The 18,331-nt window shown below is 40.4% G+C and overlaps 1 protein-coding gene across 1 annotated transcript; it reads left to right on the top strand.

Annotated features, from left to right (window-relative positions):
• Positions 1-202: 202 nt before the first annotated feature.
• LOC147450817 (uncharacterized) lies at positions 203-730 on the top strand. The gene has a single exon (XM_086520813.1). It carries the CDS (start codon positions 203-205, stop codon positions 728-730), a length of 528 nt encoding a protein of 175 aa, XP_086376939.1.
• Positions 731-18,331: the final 17,601 nt, after the last annotated feature.

Raw genomic sequence — 18,331 nt, 5'->3', positions numbered from 1 at the left:
ATTCTCTATGTGAGTGGTTGGAAATGGGTAATGCCAGACCCAACAATGAAAGGATGCTTGAAACTTGGATTTCATGGTGGCATGCAAGGGTTTATCATTGGGGAGAGTACATTTTAAAGGTACATACTTTCTTTTCTCAAATAGCACATTCACACATGATTGCTTCTTGTTGTCACTAACAATGTGATTATTTTTTTAGGCAATGGAAGAAGATGATAGATATTTGGTTCCTCGGAGTAACCTATCAGAGTCCATTCATGGGAGTTGGTTGGCTACCAACAATGGGGTCAAATACATGTCTCTATATGATGCATGTCTCTCAGACCTCATAGCGTCTTGTTTGCAAGGGGCAAGGCATGCTGCATTTTTGAAGGGGCAACACATAGGATCTGGACCAAGCCTTTGTAAGCTGCAACAAAGAGATGCAATGTGGACGAAAAGATCATACTCACAAAGGAAAACAATAGATCTCACAAATGAAGTTGCAGAGGAAATTGGAGTTGCATCAGAGGCAGGCTTTGGATATGAGAATACAGCAACAGTAAGAAAAAAAAGGCCGAGATCAATTGCATTGCCAATTCATGAGTTTGATTCCCACCGACCAGAGTTTCAAAAGATCACCAAGCCAGAGCCACGAAGACACTCTTTTGCCTTTGCGAGTGCTAGTCAAAATGAAGTCACTACACATATAGCAGAGGTGGATGCTAGTCCAACAGTGTGGGCTATATGACGGACCAATCCCGAAAGCATGGTGCGATGTCAAGGATATCTTAGAACCATAAAAGCAAAGTGTCAAAAATACATAGATTCAAAGGGGCATGCTGGTAAGGAGGGAGTCCCTGCTCCTTCTTTCTATGGAAGAATTCGTATCTCAAATGATGAATCAAATATTCAACCACAAATGCTATGGTTTTGTGGTGATTCTGTGGAGCACACTTGGGAACCTACAACTGCAATTTATGGATTGCTATCACCTGCACCTGCAAAATGGCATGTGGCAACTGGAACACGTCTCAATCCTAATGAGATTATTTGTCTTCAAAATGCAGGATTTATTTTGGAAGATGTAACACAGACAGGTGTTGTTAAATCACCTACAGGTCCTCAACAAAACATTGCAAACAAGGGAACACGGCCAGAATACAGAGAGGGTCAAAAAGTCATCTATAGAAGAGCAATTAGTAAGGAAATGCAAACAAGAATTGATGCTGCAATGTCTATGGAATATCAAGTACTGCATACAAATGTGGTTCAGCAACGAGAATATGTTGAGTTCATTTTGACTACACAAGGATCAAAGAGAAAAGGAGTTCCATACAATGTTACAATTTGCGTGTTTCCATCATGTACATATGATGACTTTGTGCGTCGATCATGCACAGCAGAGCGCTACATGCCATGCAAACACATCTATTGTGTCTTCTTGCGCCACTTGAAACTTGAGTTGGAAACCAATAAGCTAGTCCACCAATCTGCTTTAACTAAAGACGAGCTTCGTACTGCCTTCGCAGTGTGACGTGTGGACACCTACATATTTTTGTATTTTGTACACTACTTATGTTTTTTGTACTCCATATTTTGATGTTTTTAAGATGACACTATGGCGTTGCATATGAATCAATTTTTGTTCTAAGTTGTGAGGGATTTTGTACAATGTTAGAATTTGCGTGTTTCCATCATGTACATGTGATGACTTTGTGCGTCGATCATGCACAGTAGAACAAACATGCCATGCAAACACATCTATTGTGTCTTCTTGCACTACTTGAAACTTGAGTTAGAAACCAATAAGCTAGTCCACCAATCTGCTTTAACTAAAGACGAGCTTCGTACTGCCCTTGCAGTGTGACGTGTGGACACCTACAAATTTTTGTATTTTGTACGCTACTTATGTTTTTTGTACTCCATATTTTGATGTTTTTAAGATGACACTATGGCGTTGCATATGAATCAATTTTTGTTCTAAGTTGTGAGGGTTTTTGTACAATGTTACAATTTGCGTGTTTCCATCATGTACATGTGATGACTTTGTGCGTCGATCATGCACAACAGAATGCTACATGCCATGCAAACACATCTATTGTGTCTTCTTGCGCCACTTGAAACTTGAGTTGGAAACCAATAAGCTAGTCCACCAATCTGCTTTAACTAAAGACGAGCTTTGTACTGCCCTCGCAGTGTGACGTGTGGACACCTACATATTTTTGTATTTTGTATGCTACTTATGTCTTTTGTACTCCATATTTTGATGTTTTTAAGATGACACTATGGCGTTGCATATGAATCAGTTCTTGTTCTAAGTTGTGAGGGTTTTTACACAATGTTACAATTTGTGTGTTCTTGTCATGTACATGTGATGACTTTGTGCGTCGATCATGCACAGTAGAACAGACATGCCTTGCAAACACATCTATTGTGTCTTCTTGCACTACTTGAAACTTGAGTTAGAAACCAATAAGCTAGTCCACCAATCTGCTTTAACTAAAGACGAGCTTCGTACTGCCCTCGCAGTGTGACGTGTGGACACCTACATATTTTTGTATTTTGTATGCTACTTATGTCTTTTGTACTCCATATTTTTGATGTTTTTAAGATGACACTATGGCGTTGCATATGAATCAGTTCTTGTTCTAAGTTGTGAGGGTTTTTACACAATGTTACAATTTGTGTGTTCTTGTCATGTACATGTGATGACTTTGTGCGTCGATCATGCACAACAGAATGCTACATGCCATGCAAACACATCTATTGTGTCTTCTTGCACTACTTGAAACTTGAGTTAGAAACCAATAAGCTAGTCCACCAATCTGCTTTAACTAAAGACGAGCTTCGTACTGCCCTCGCAGTGTGACGTGTGGACACCTACATATTTTTGTATTTTGTATGCTACTTATGTCTTTTGTACTCCATATTTTGATGTTTTTAAGATGACACTATGGCGTTGCATATGAATCAGTTCTTGTTCTAAGTTGTGAGGGTTTTTACACAATGTTACAATTTGTGTGTTCTTGTCATGTACATGTGATGACTTTGTGCGTCGATCATGCACAGTAGAACAAACATGCCATGCAAACACATCTATTGTGTCTTCTTGCACCAATTGAAACTTGCGTTAAAAACCAATAAGCTAGTCCACCAACTTGTATTTTATGAGCATTGCTAGCTTTTTTCTAGTGAGCTACTTATGTTTTTTGTACTTCATATTTTTATTTTATAAGATGAAACTATGGCATTGCATATGAATAAGTTTTTGTTCTAAGTTGTGAGAGTGGTTTATTGCTGCCAATCATTTTAGTTTTCTTACATACATCATGAAGAATTAAATTATAATAAAGCTAAAAGTTATCAAATGATAATTTCACTTCGAAATATAGTAGGCAAAACTATAAATTTTGACCACATGTTTGGATACTAAGCTCGTAGCTCGTGGGTTTTGGCTCGTAAAATGGCAACCCCCCCTATAAAGTACCTATGAGGTACTTTGGGATGGCATACAAAAAGTTTTACAAGTGCTTGTTACCTACATATCTTAAATACACAAACCACCTGAGGACTACCTTAAACTTTACTTTGGGCTGGTAGACAAACTTTTAGAAGTGCTTGTTTCCTATATATTTTAATAGAAGTGCTTGTGAACTACCTGTTGTAAGGTACTTTAGGCTGGCAGACTGGTACTTTGTGTTGTAGAATTGAAATGCTATTTTTGTTACTCAAGTAGACAAGAACGTTTACAAGTGCTTTTTTGGAATGGCGTGCAAGAGATTTTGAAACCTATGATAGGCTCCTACAAAAACCACCTGTGGAATAGCTGCATGGTATTTTGAAGCTAATTACTGATACTTTAACAAGTTACTTGGGTAGCAACCTATATTACTATTGGCATACTATTGTACACAATTTTTTATACCTTTGCAGCGAGTTTGAACTTATGTGGCTCTCCTTCTAAGGGTTCCAAGGGTAGCTTAATCAATCTACCCAAGTTTGATGCCATAAGCACTTTTGGTTGACTAGCATGCATGTAATAATTATTCTTGGCACCTTCCACTAGCTTGTAGTAGTACCCCTTGACCAAATAGCTCCCTGTAAAAAGTATGTTTCCTCAAGAAGCACTCAAGGCTCTTGTTGTTTTGTATTTCTCCTTTGAGCACCTCAAAAGGTAGAAGTTAGCTCCATCTTCATTGGCATCTGTGGCAAAGGTATCACCGATGCGTAGAGCATCACTAATTGTGTCATGGTTCCCACCATACATCGACAGATATGATCCTTCATCATTGCTCAAATCTTCACTTTCTACATTGTCACCATCCAATGTCTCAAGGGTTAGATACTCCCAGTTCTCAGCATGTGTGTTGTTCAAGCATCACCTCCAACACTGGGACATTCAAAATTCACAAAAACAAGAGAGAATTCTGCAACGGAGAGAACTCTTGACACTCTTGGAATATCCATTAACACAGTGTATTGATCATGAGCCTTCAACTCGCTTGCAATTCCACTTCTTCTCCCTTGGCACCTCAGTTGCTTGGACCTCCCAAAAAATCTGATTCACCCATGTGTGACCACTTTCATCATTAGATTTAGGCTTCAAGAACCCAATAACATCCTTGGAACACTTCATGTGCCATGCATCAGGCTTTAACTACTCATGTGTTACAGCCCTCTTAACAATTGCCCCTACCCCAGCATGCTCCCCTTTGTCGTGGCCCAAGGCAAAGAAACTCCACGGCATTTCAAATCGTAGTACCTAAAATAATGACCCACCTTCAATGCTCAGCAGAAACAAATTTCTGGAAACTTTTCATCCAAGGTGGAATAAAACCTCGCGTACCTTGACACAAAGTAGAACAGTCTAGATGACTTGAATTGAGCAACACATCTGACCACATCCATCTGACCACACCCAGTGATGCTTCATGAAGTTGAATCCCTGATTTTGAAGCCAAACACTATGCAGTTGCAAGCAATGTTGCACAAAAAGCGTGTCATGATCTTTGTCGTAAAAAATGTAGAAATGTGTAAATTTTAAGACCTGGTATTTCTCATCTCAAATGCATGTAATGTGCACCAAGATGGTGACTTGTGAAGAGTACCAATGCATTGACTGGATTTCATTTTGCTCCTTAAATGAGTAATTTTCCACAAAGTTAATAACAGAGACCACTACATCTCTAGGAAACCTATGAATGCAATCTTTGAACTGATGAGATTGCCACCGGGCAATAAAATTGTGTCGAATGTAAGTGGTCCAATGATTTTGAAGAAAATATGTGAAATACTTGCATCCCATTTCCTTCACCAAAAGATCCTTGCACTTCTTGCCTTGAGAATGGGTTGAGGAAACGTCTTCAAACACCTTAGCAAAAGTTTTGACTGCACTTTCAAGTGTTTTGTTTGGACAAAGAATTAATCTCTTTGACCCATATTGAGGACATCCTCCCTTCAAGCAAGGCAACTTATGAAATGCGGAGTCCATTGGTTCTGCACATAACATAGTTTCCTTCAATGTGCTTACACTAGTGTATGTGTATGTGGCAGCTTCACAACTACTTGGAACCTCTTTTGGCAAGCATATAGGACACATGCATCCACACCCATCGTCGTGGATGCCTGTCTTACTGTGTCTCATGTGATTGAATGCTTCCTTGAGATATATCATCTGAATCTGAGCAATGTAGCAGCACCTATAACGGTCCTTCAACTTACGAACAAATCAAGGTTTCAATCTATCAAACATTTGAGTGAGATCTTGATGTGTGGATATTGCATTTGGAACCTCCTGTAAAGCTCTCCCTGTGCAAGAAGAAATAAAACCCATTAGAGGCTCAAACTTTTTTCAACGAAAACCCATCAAAGTAAAATCTCTATGAGGTATTCAATGACTTTTTTCTACCTCCAAAGTACCTAAAGAACCTCTTTACTGTCATGGTACTTCCATGCCTACCTTTGAAAATAACTCTATGGTACTTTCAAGACTACCTTTGCAAGGTATTCTAAACCCTTTCAAAAATCAAGAGTACCTAAAGCGCCCCTTTACTGTCATGGCATGGTACTTTCAAGACTACCTTTGTGAGTTATTCTAGACTCTTTCAAAGATCCAGATTACCTAAAGAGACTTTATACTATCATGGTATTTCCATGACTACCTTTGAAAGGAACTCTATGACTTTTCTCTACCTCCAAAGTTCCTAGAAAACCTGTTCACTCTCATGGTAAATAACTACCTTTGAAAAGAACTATATGGTACTTTCAAGACTACCTTTGCAAGGTATTCTAGACTCTTTCAAAAATCTAGAGTACCTAAAGAGCCTCTTTACTATCATGGTACTTCCATGCCTACTTTTGAAAGGAACTCTATGAACCTTTTCTACATCCAAAGTACCTAGAGAACCCATTTAGACGTGCATGGTACTTTCAAGACTACCTTTGCGAGGTATTCTAGACTCTTTCAAAGATCGAGAGTACCTAAAGAGCCTTTTTACTATCATGGTACTTCCATGACTACCTTTGAAAGGAACTATATGACTTTTCTCTACATCCAAAGTTCATACCTTTGAAACTTTAGGAGCATACCTATGAATCATCAAGCAAATGTATTGGATGCTTTATGTAAGATTTTCTACCCAATCATTTTCGACACACATCTTTTTTTTTTGGGCGACACTCTTCTCTCTTTCTACCAAAAGGAAAAAACAAGATCTTTTGTGGCATGTGTGATAATGCAACTTTGAGGTAGTTGGCGACTACATAACTGCAAAGGAAATGCGCTAGCCTCAGCCTGTTTTAACCATGAATTGGCTGCTGCAAAGTTTTTCTGTTGCAATCCAATAAATCTGGCCATCTTGGAGTTGCTAATAGACCTTGATGGATCTTCTTCACTATTCACCAACATCATGTAGTCAACATTTTTAATCTTCATCTCCTCTTTAGACATGGATGCTTTGACTTTAGTAAGTGTGCCTCGAATATTGGATAGTATTGACTTCGCAGATGCATGATGCAGACGTCTAAAGCTGGCATACCTACTAGACATTGAAAGGTGGTTTTCTTAGCATCGTAAGTCATGCCTTTTGTTGCTTCCTACCAGCATTTTAAGACATTCATGCAAACCTGTTTCACATCTTTTGTTGACCTTGAACCTGATGCATCACTTTCTCCTTGTCTCCTATGGCTCTCTCTTTTCATCATAAACCAATATTCTCACATCCGATGGTTACCTTCATGGAGAATTGTGATTGAGTCTCTCCTATGGTAATTGTGAGGCATATCATTATGAAGTGGATTGTATTGTGCATGCTGCTGAAATTACTCAAAGCCTTGCAGTGTACTTGGAGGTGGTTGGTTGTGCACAATCCTCTCTTCTAAACATCTGGCACCATAAGCAATGACCGGCCATCCAACATGGAAATTTTGTTGAGGTTGTTGCTGGTGCGGAGCATGCTCTCCCAAACTATTGAGATCAACATTTCACAAAAGGTGACAATCGAGTAGAGGTTGCTTCTTTGACACAACCTATTGGCCAATCTGTTGCTGCAACATCTCCATCCCGATCTCCTGGACCATAGTCTCCACACCTTATGACAATTCTCTACAAGGTACCTCTACAGCTTCTGCTTCAATTTTCCCTCTTCTTGCAAGGGAGAGAGAGAGAGAGAGAGAGAGAGAGAGAGAGGGAGCTCATAGACTGTTGAAGGGGTAGTTAGAGAATCTTTCCTTTGACTAAATCAAGAACCATTAATTTGGTTAGCAACCACCTTTAGAAATATTGAATATTTATCTTTTGGCTTTTGAAAACTTCCAACAAAACACCATTCAAGAGTGCCTCACAAGAAGTGTCAAGGACACTACTTTTTGCGCCACCAATCTATGCTTTAACCCAGCTACTTGTGCTAGCTTGGTAGCTACCAACAATAACTTACTAGGTATTAGTCCTACATAGCTACCTACCAGCACTAGCTATCTAGCTACCATCACTAGCTAGCTAGCTACCAGCACTAGCTAGTTAGCTCACAAGCACTAGCTAGCTAGCTAGGTACCAGTGCTACCAATGGAGCATAGTATATTTTAGAGATATTTATAAAGGTAGATGCTATTAGGTTAACAGTGTCAGCAAGGCTCGTGTTTGGCAAGGTAATCTTGATGGCTACTAGTGCCCAACTGTAATTTTTATTTTTATTTTTAAAAGTGCCACCCTCCTTGTCAACTTTCAGGGTGTAATGCTTATGAAGTTCAATGATGGTTTTGTATGGTTTATATGATGGCAAATCCTAATGATGCGGAAATAATTGATTCAATGGATGACAATGCCATGGCTGCAGGTTCTAGCGTGAAATCGTGCCCCTTGCATACCAATGCTGAAGGTGCTAGTACTATTTGACATATGGAGGCTGAAATAGAGAAGGAAGATGTGATTTTGGGGACAATGTGGATATTAATAGCCAAATGCAAAAGGATGCTGACAATGCTGAGGACGGTGAGATGGAAGTTTGGAGAGATAACTTGGTGTCTACTACGTGTTAGTCAGAGAGTGAGGATGTGACTGGAAGAAGTTCTATGCTATTGGAAACACTGGTGAAATTGCATAAAGAAAAAAAAGGAAGCTGAAAGGTATGTTTCCAGTTTTGTTTATTAATGCTAGAGGATGTGTTCAAAAATTCATAGGCCTCTCTCAATTCTCTTCACTTGCAGAACCACCAAAAAAGTAGCGTCCTCCAACTTCAAGCAGCAAGGTATATGAAGAGGAATCTGCCAATGTTGTTGAAGAAGTGGGAACAAAAGGTGTCTACAAAACTAGAGTCAAAAAAGGGCTCTAACCCTAGCTACTTTTGTATTTTGTTCATGATTGGCTCTACCCTTTTGGATTTTGCAGTTTGCAAATTTGTAAGAAGATGTTGCCTTAAATATGATGATTACTTTGAGCCAATGATTACCAATTTTCTTGTTTGCCTCTAAGTAGTGTCGATCTTGTTATTGGTGTTTGTATGTTTAGAAGTTGCCTCTGTGAATCCTGATGTGGATCGAGTAATTGAAATGGTAGGAAAGTGTGGAGTTGAAGATAAAATGGAAGAATGTGGTGCTGATACTAGTGGTAGCTAATGTAATGGTGACCAAGAAGTGAAGTTGATGATGTGGAAGATACTGATGCTAGTACTGATGGCAACCAATGTAATGTTGACCAGGACCCAGAAGCTAATGATGTGGAAGACTGTGGTGCTGATATTGGCGGCATCCAATGTGCTAATGACTAGGAAGTTAATGAGGAGGCAGATGCAAAGTTTCAGAGAGAGTAGTATCGGATACTCCCGTGGGAGAATCCAAAAAGCTCCCTTTTTGAGTACCATCCGATGCTGATTCTTGACATAAATGGTGTCCTGCTAACATCTGTACGTGACAAGTTTTACCAGCCAGTGCCCACCTACTAGAACCAGCTTAATGTTGTGCAAGTGAGCAAAGGGTTTTATGCAAGAGTTAAAAGAATAGTGCCAGCATTCGTGGAATGGTGCCTTAGTTACTTTGATGTGTATATATGGACTTGTTGTCAATTGCCAAAGGCTAAAAGAATATTGATGAGTGCTTGCTTTCTGGAACTCTGGAAGAAGTTCGCTTATATCCTTGTACAGGGTTCTTGCACACTAGAGTAAGAATTTGGAGGACCAAGGGGTAAACCTCTGCTCTACAAAACCTTGCAAACAATTTGGAAGGGTAGGGAGTGGCTCACTCCTCAAAACATAGTGATGGTGAACGACTTAGTGTATAAGATGCTATTTAACACTCCTGGCACTTCATGTGTGGTGAAGAAAATAGAAGATCAGAGTGCCTTGGAGATGGGGTTATATCTATCTGGAATGCAGAGAGCTTGGCTAGATGGGTGGCTTTCTGCTCTCGATCGACCACAATTTGCTAGCACAAACAAATTGCCGATATAATTTGATAATGAGTATAGAGACGTGACTCGTAAATGGTGGGAGATGTATAAAGATTTTCCAATCAGAGTGCCATGTGGAAGTGAAAAGACATTGTAATTTGATTTGTGATAATACATACTTATGTGCCCCCCCCCCCCCCCCCCCCCCCCCCCCCCACATAGTGTATGCCATACTTCATGCAACATCACAGTTAACAACCATTGTAATGACTTTGTTTTGTAATGAAACACTCTATTTTTCCATACTCCATGCCATATGGTAGTGAAAAACATTGTAATTACTTTTCTTTGTGATGGAACATTGTGTTTACATATGGAACCTATTTCTATATCCCCTCATAGTATATGCCTTTTGTTATGGAATTGGAGGAATTTTACCACTTTGTACTTTTGTAGAATCTAGGTAGTAACCATGTACATATCTATTGAATTTATTTTTTTTAAAGGAAAGAAACATCTCTATACCACTCTGTACAAGAGAGCCCTAGAGATGTTAAAAATATAGCCTATTTTTGAGGGTGTACCATACAGAGAAACAAGTGGATCATAACATCTCTACTACTATGTCTACCTCCTCAAGGGGGTGTATGGGAGGAATTCAAAATAAACCATTGGGGTGGCCAGAAGTGAAACTAGATTTGGCCTCTAAAATAATTGAAAAATATAGATAATTTGGCCCATCGTCTGATAAAGGAATGCATGTGCTCCTCTCCCCAGCTACCCTCGAGGATCCCAATAGCGGCTCCCACTTACTAAATAATGAATATATCTTATGAACCCAAATGTCAATGAGAATGTCCACTCTAGTCGGTCGTTGTGTACCCAAAATGTGGTGCCAGCGAGCGTGCCATACGTTCCAAAGGGTAATGCTGACCATAGAGCTAAAAATATCATCCCAATACCAAGGCATATTATGTATACTGAATGTCCCCTCTGGTAGCCTATAGGTATGAGCATAAAGACTAGATCTGATCCATTTTTCTCAAAGAATAGGTGAATCCCCGGTAAATGCATCAACCAAGAAACTCCTCCCTAGATATGCTAAATTTTTGCTTGGGGTGTGTGAGGTAATGGTGTGGTGTCACTACACTTTCAACATTTGCTTACTTCCTTCTTCTACTATATAAAATGGTATTTACTAATGTGCACATATATTTTTGTACAAAGACAGTAATGCACACATCATGGAGAAACCTCAAGAGAGATCACTTTTTGGGTCTTTTATGAACAACAATGTAAATCAATGATCCAGTACATAGAGTGAGGGAAATTTGTGTGCAGAGTTAAAAGAGAAATTGAATTAAGGTCATCGAATCTACACATCATATGGAGTTCTATTATAAATAGCCTCATATGCTTCTGAGTGTTGTGCGCGTGTAGCGCGTGTGCGGAGTGTGTGCAAGAGAGGGGAAGAAGAGAATGGGGAAGGGGATGATACACAGACAGCCTGTGTTGGGTTAGTGGAGAAGAAAGAGAAGAGTCAACCCTCTCTCTTTTTCTCCCTATATTGATTAGGTGAAATCAAGTGTACAAGGGTGGTTTCCCACGGCCTCCTGGCCTACACCCCAAAAACCTCCCACTTGAAGGTCATGGTGGCCAATAGTGGCATTAGTATAGTTAGTCTATACAAAGTTGATGAAGAATTTCCGAGGCTTCATCCTACACCCATAGGTTCTATACAATGTGTAAATCGCTCCAAGGCTAGGCTCTTTGTGAGAGCATCTGCGGGGTTGTCGTCAGTGTGAACCTTGACAAGCTCGATACGCTTGCCAGCCAATGCATCTCGTATGACATGGTATCTGACCTCGATGTGTTTTGACTTTGAGTGAAACACTGGATTCTTTGCCAAAGCAATGGCACTCTGACTATCAAAATGTAGTACTGGAACCTCGTGAATGCCCAAATCTCCCATTAGACGAGCCAACCATATGGCTTCCTTGCTGGCGTCATACGCAGCAACATATTCTGCCTCACTGGTAGATGAAGACGTGCAATCTTGGAGACACGATCTCCGAGAGATAGCTTCTCTAGAAAACATGAACACATAGCCAGATGTGGATCGTCTACGATCCACGCAACCCGCATAATCCACATCCGTGTAACCTATAATAGATGCATCACTTTTTCTGAAGCGTAAACACTTGCTAGCTGTACCTTTCAAATATCTGAGGATTTTCTTTATTGCTTCCCAATGCTTCTTGACAAGGTTTTCCATGTACTTACTAACCACTCCCACTGCATGTGCAATGTCTGGTCTTGTGGCTACCATAATGTACATCAAACTGCCAACTACTGAAGAATATGGTACTTTTGCCATTTCCTCTTTCTCAGGCACCACTGTCTTGGGAGAGTCTTCCTTGCTAAGTTTGGAGTATGCTTGCATTGGGGTACTCAATGACTTCCCCCCCTGCATACTGAAACGTTGCAAGACTTTGTGAATGTACTTTTCTTGAGATAATTCAAGAGTTCCACGTTGCCTGTCTCTCTTGATGTGCATACCAAGGAAGTGATTGGCATCTCCCAAATCTTTCGTGGAAAACTGAGTGCTTAGCATCTTTTTCAATTGATTGATCTCATCAATTGATTTGCCTTATCATCTACATACAAGATCAAGATGATTAAAGAACCATCGTTCAATCTTTTTGTGTATAAGCAGTGATCCTCTTGACTTCTTATGTAACCCTGAGACTACATGAATTTGTCGAATCTTTGATACCATTGCCTTGAACCTTGCTTGAGGCCATAGAGTGCCTTTTTAAGTCTACAAACCAATTCTGTCCTTGTTGGTTTTTGGGTTTCACATACGAAGCCCTCTGATTGTTTCATGTAGACATCTTCATCTAGATCCCTGTGAAGAAATGCTATGTTCACATCCATTTGGACAAGTTCCATGTCCTGGATAGAAACCAAGCCAAGCACGGTGCGAAGTGTAGTCATCTTGACTACTGGAGAGAAAATCTCATCAAAATACACACCTGTTTGCTGCTTGAAACCCTTGGCAACTAGACGAGCCTTGTATCTAGGCTCGGGATCTTCCGCTATATACTTCTTCTTGTATACCCACTTGCAAGGTAAATCATTTTTGCCTTTTGGTAATTCAACAAAATCCCATGTCTCATTAGCCACAATCGAATTGTATTCTGGTTGCATAGCCTGCTTCCACTTAATGCTATCCTCCATTTGTATAGCTTCTTTGTGTATCCTCCATTTGTATAGCTTCTTTGTAGCAGGTTGGCTCTCCACTGTCAGTGACCAAAATGCGGTGTATACCCGGCTCAAACCGCTCGGGCGCACGTGATACTCTCTCAGAACGTCTCAGTGCCTGACTGCTGGACTTCTCTCTTCGGAGCAATAGTAGTATCTTGCACTTGAGGAGTAGGTGCAACACTACTGAACTGAGTTGGTTCGGAGGCTACATCCTCAAAACAAACACGTATGTACTCAACATCTTGATGGGCTTCTTGTGCATTTTTGATTCATTGAAAATCACATGTGAGCTACGAATGACTTTGTTTGATTCTGGGTGCCAGAGACGATATCCCATCTCTCCGTTTGCACCATAGCCAATAAAGATGCATTTGTGTGATCTAGGATCTAGCTTTCGACGAAGTTCTTTGGGCACATGTGCATATGCGTCACATCCAAATACACGTAAATGCTCATAGCTTGGCCTTTTGCCAGTCCATAATTCCTCTAGAATTTTGAAATTCAAAGGAGAACTAGGTGGCCTGTTGATGATGTGCACTGCTGTCAGAACAGCTTCCCCCCAAAACTCTGGAGTAAGCTTCGCCATAGACATCATAGAGTCAACTCACTCTTGAATCGTACGATTCTTTCAGCTATCCCATTTTGTGCAGATGTGTATGGAGCAGTAAACTGCCGCCGAATGCCTCTTATATTGCAAAAATCCTTGAACTCTATGGGGAGACGTATTCTCTACCATTGTCCGTGCGAAAAGCTTTGAGCTTTGTTCCTGATTGGTTCTCAACCATGGCGAGGAATTTTTGGAATGTCGAAAAGACTTCTTCCTTACGCTTAAGGAGATACACCCACACCTTTCTGGTAGAATCGTCTATGAACGTGAGAAAGTAGTTCTCCCCCCCTAGAGTTTTATGTGGCATTGGACCACACAAATCACTGTGCACCAAGTTTAGAGGTTCGCCTAGTTTCTTATTCAATGGCGAAGATGTCAATCTAGTCTGTTTGCCATATAGACAATGCTCACACAATGGAAAGTCCGTGTAATCTAACACAGGTAAGTAGCCAAAACGCTGAAGTGTTTTCATTCCCTTTTGGCTAATATGCCCTAGCCGGCTATGCCACAACTCAGGAGATGGCAGCTTGGCAACATAGATAGAGTGTTCGTCAACACTTGAAACAAACAAAGAGTACAGGGATCCGTTTTTATTACCTTTCATCATGATAAGGTTGTTCTTGCGGATCATCCAAGAACGATTGCCAAAAACTGTAGTGTAGCCAAGATCATCCAATTGCCCTATAGAAAGAAAGCTTTACGTAAGCTTGGGCACATGTCTGACATTTTGCAGCACAAAAGTAGTGCCATTATGCATTTGAAGTTTCACATCACCAATGCCAATAATGTCAAGCTCATAGGAATCACCAAGCTTGACTATTTCATGCATGGATGCATAAGAGGAAAACCACTCTCTATGTGGTGTGACATGAAAACTTGCACCAGAATCAAGGATCCAATTCTGTGCATAACCCTCATCCTGTGCAACCAAAGCATCTGGAGTGAGATCTGAAGTGAAAATGAGAACATTTGAGGCATCTGTTGTCACCTCGGCATGAATCTCTGTGGGCATAATGAGCATCACTAGAGGAGGAGCATCCTCTACTGCAGTGATAGGTATGGGAGACTCAACAATATTGAGCTCCTCAATCTTTACTGTACTTTTGGCTTTGCCAGAATTATCCCGGGGGGTTCACTATGTGTAAAACTACCATATCACGTGCGTTCAAGACATGTTTGTAAAACCCCTTATCTATGAATTTTGTTAAGAATATGATGTACCCTTTTCTTTTAAAATCTGTAAGTTGTTTTCAAATTTGAAAAAATAATGCCCTTCTATATCTATATTTCTGTAAGTTTCAAGAACTTTAAATACCCTTCTGTTGAACTCACGTGATAGGTTACATTTTTATTAGGTGACCTCCTCGGGAGAATTATCCTTTTGCATGTTTTTCTGATCTCTTAGGAAACTGCGACAATCCTTTTTGTAATGACCCTTCTTGTGGCAATAGTAACACTCGACATTTCTAGCATTGCGGTCTCTAATTTGGTTCCTGTGGTCTGCTAGGACTACGAGGGTTTCACTCTCTACTTTTGCTTTTGTATTTGTTCCTGTCATGGCCTCTTGCCTTTGTTGAACTGCCAACCATATATGCATCTCCATGACTAGCATTATCGAGAGATTTACGACGAATCTCTTCAGTGAGCAACGCATCTGTGACAGCATTGAACTCTAACTTGCCATCGGGAGCCAAATTGCTAATGGCTGTGCAAAATATATCCCATGAACTGGGTAGAGAGCATAATAAGAAGATAGAATTGAGTTCATTGTCAAACTCCTTAAAGCCCTGAGATGTCAGCTGACTAAACAAGGAGTTGAACTCATTTAAGTGGCCAGAAACTGTGCTACCTTCTTTCATGTTGAGCTTCATAAGCTTTTTCATGAGAAAAACTTTGTTGGATGCACTTTTGCTCTCTCATGCTGAACATAAGCTGTCCCAAAGTTCCTTGGTTGTTTTCTTCCCTATGATAGTGAAGAATACTGACTCGGCTAGATGTAGACGTATCGTAGCCATGGCTTTTGCATCCAAAAGCTCCCATTGAGCTTGTGTATAATCATCCTCCTCTGCGCGCTCTTGCAACGGTTCTGAGAGGCCTTTGTTTATCAAAACATCTTTCATGCGCTCTTTCCACATGGTGAAGTTGCTTCCATCGAACTTCCGAATGAAATACTCCTCCTTTTCTGAAGAAGAAGCCATCGCTGATAAGAGGGTTTGAGAGGTGCCAAACTATGGAGAGAAGCTGTAGAAATTTGGGCAGAGTAACCTTTGTATCGGGAGTAAAATCTCAACCGAAATAGACTCAAAAGTTCTAACAATGGAAGTCACGACTCGCAGGAAGTAAATTTAGCAGAGTCTCCTTTGTATGAGGAGTCAAAACTCAACTCAAAATGTATATAAATGTGCCAACTGCACTAATTGGGCATCTACTGCACAAAACCACTGCTATGTGAGTGTCAACTCGGCGTCAAAAGCATAAATAACCATCCAAATACATATCCTATGGCGAGGGTACCGTAAAGGGGAACTCCAGCTACCTGTATCACCAAAGGTGTCTCAACATTCGAGCACACCCCAGCTCAAAGAAAACCTCATGCTATCGACCCTCCAAAAGCGAATGCAGACACAAATGGAATAGCCACAGTCTCAGAAAGGGCTCTTCCGGTCCAAGCCTCAAAAATGGCCGGGAAAAACTACCAAAATAGCCAGAAATGGTTCCACACGTAGTACAGTGGGCAATGTCCGCAACTCAACATACATGAGTAAAACAGCGCTCAAACAGGCGCCAAGAACTGCTGCATGCAGTGAAAGTGATCCCTGCGGGAATATCTGCTCTCAAAAGAGCTTAGTAGCACTATGTGTGCTCAAAACAAAATGCATCTCTCGACGCATGTGTCCGCAGAGAATCTGCTGTCGAAAAGACTGCCAAATCGCCTGTGAAAGCGTTGTGTCTGGTAACCTAGAGAATCTGTGAGTTAATGGGATGAAAAACCCCCTTGTAACCTGTAACCTAGAAAATCTGTGAGTGAATGGGCTGAAAAACCGCTCTGTAACCTGTAACCTGCGTGTCACTGTCGCTGTGTCTGGTAACCTAGAGAATCTGTGAGTGAATGGGCTGAAAAACCCCCCTGTACATTAGGAAAAATATGAACCCTCTAGGGGCCCTTTGGGATTAAGGTTAATTAGAGGTCAGCCAATAGGAAGAGGGTGGTGGACACATTCTATATCCTCAAAAAAGTAGGGGGACAAGGTAGCCTTACACCTCTTAATTGTCTCTTACCTAGTGAGAAGGTAAGGGAGGTGGCTAGGGGAAAGAGGGGGGGGGGGGACCACTTTGACCTCTTTTCCCCCACTTTTTGGCCCGGATTTAAAAATACACTAAAAATTTAAATTTTCAAAAAAATTTAAATTTCAAGTTTTCCCTCCTTAAAAGGTCCCCAAACCTATTTCATGGTCAAAAAAGTATTTTTGACCTTCAAAAGTTAAAAACGTGCACTAAAAAATCCAAAAAATTGATTTTTAAAAAAAACAAATCAAAACATCATTTTCACCCTCCAAAGTCTCTCCAAACCTATTCTATAGCTAAAAAGTGTTTTTCTCTCTCTACAAACCCTTTTCCAAGCTCTCCATTGCTGCAACAACCACATGCACCCCCTATAGTCCATCATTATCTCTCTGCTAGCTTTCTCCCACCTCCATTGTAGCACCAAGCAAGCTCCTTCTCCATCTCTTCCCCTTGCCCACCACATAGTTTCACACCAAGCTAGCTCCTCTCCCTTCTCTCATCTCCATCACAACATGAAACAAGATTCTACTCCTTCTACTTTCATTCACTCACACTACATGGAAACCTCTACTCCCGAAGGTGGCAAAAGTATGAGCTCACATGAGTTGCATACCACAACAATAGGAGGTGTGAATATCGCGTGGGCATTGCAAGGGTTCATCTCCAACATAAAGATAGAATGGTAAGAAAACTACCCTTGTAGCTTACATTTAGAGCTTAACATCATCTCCATCTTTAATTTTATCATGCTGGAGAGAATTAACCTCTTTATGGATTTCAGTGTTTAGGCTTCACACCTCATAACACTGGGTGGTGCTATTTTGTTGATGACTTTGGTGCGCCATCTATAGTTGTGTAGCATGTGATTTGAGTCTCACAATGTAAGTAAGTTGTGTTATCTATGGAGAGTCGTCAAAGATTTTTCTTGTAATTTATTCTTCGTATAATTGTCATTAGATAATTGGAATGATATCATTTTATACTTTATAACTTTGTGCTCACATAATCTTTTGTTTACTTACAGATTCAACTTGTTTTAAGAGGACATGAGCAAGCAACCATGTGCAAAGATTTTGATAAGAATAGTAGGTGTTTTTTAGAATCTTGAACCAATAGGGACTCTCTAGGAGCTCTCATAGAAGCCATCCATATAGTACTACTATCTTCCCTAGTGTCATAGACACACAAATACTCAAGTGTATATGAATCTCTAGATGAGGAAGACAAATACTTGTAAGATAAGCCTAACAGCAACAACATTGTCTCCATTTGTAATTATTTTTCATGAGGCTGGATTCCTCTATAAATGC

The sequence above is a fragment of the Adiantum capillus-veneris genome, chromosome 9 (assembly GCF_014529385.1).
Source record: "Adiantum capillus-veneris isolate H3 chromosome 9, ASM1452938v2, whole genome shotgun sequence".
Lineage (NCBI taxonomy): Eukaryota > Viridiplantae > Streptophyta > Polypodiopsida > Polypodiales > Pteridaceae > Adiantum > Adiantum capillus-veneris.
The sequence above is the reverse complement of the archived record's forward strand: the minus strand, read 5'-3'. Positions and strand labels throughout refer to the sequence as shown.

What these genes read in the sequence shown, in the direction of transcription:
- LOC147450817 (XM_086520813.1), top strand. Translation starts at nt 203, where the DNA reads ATGGAAGAAGATGATAGATATTTGGTTCCTCGGAGTAACCTATCAGAG.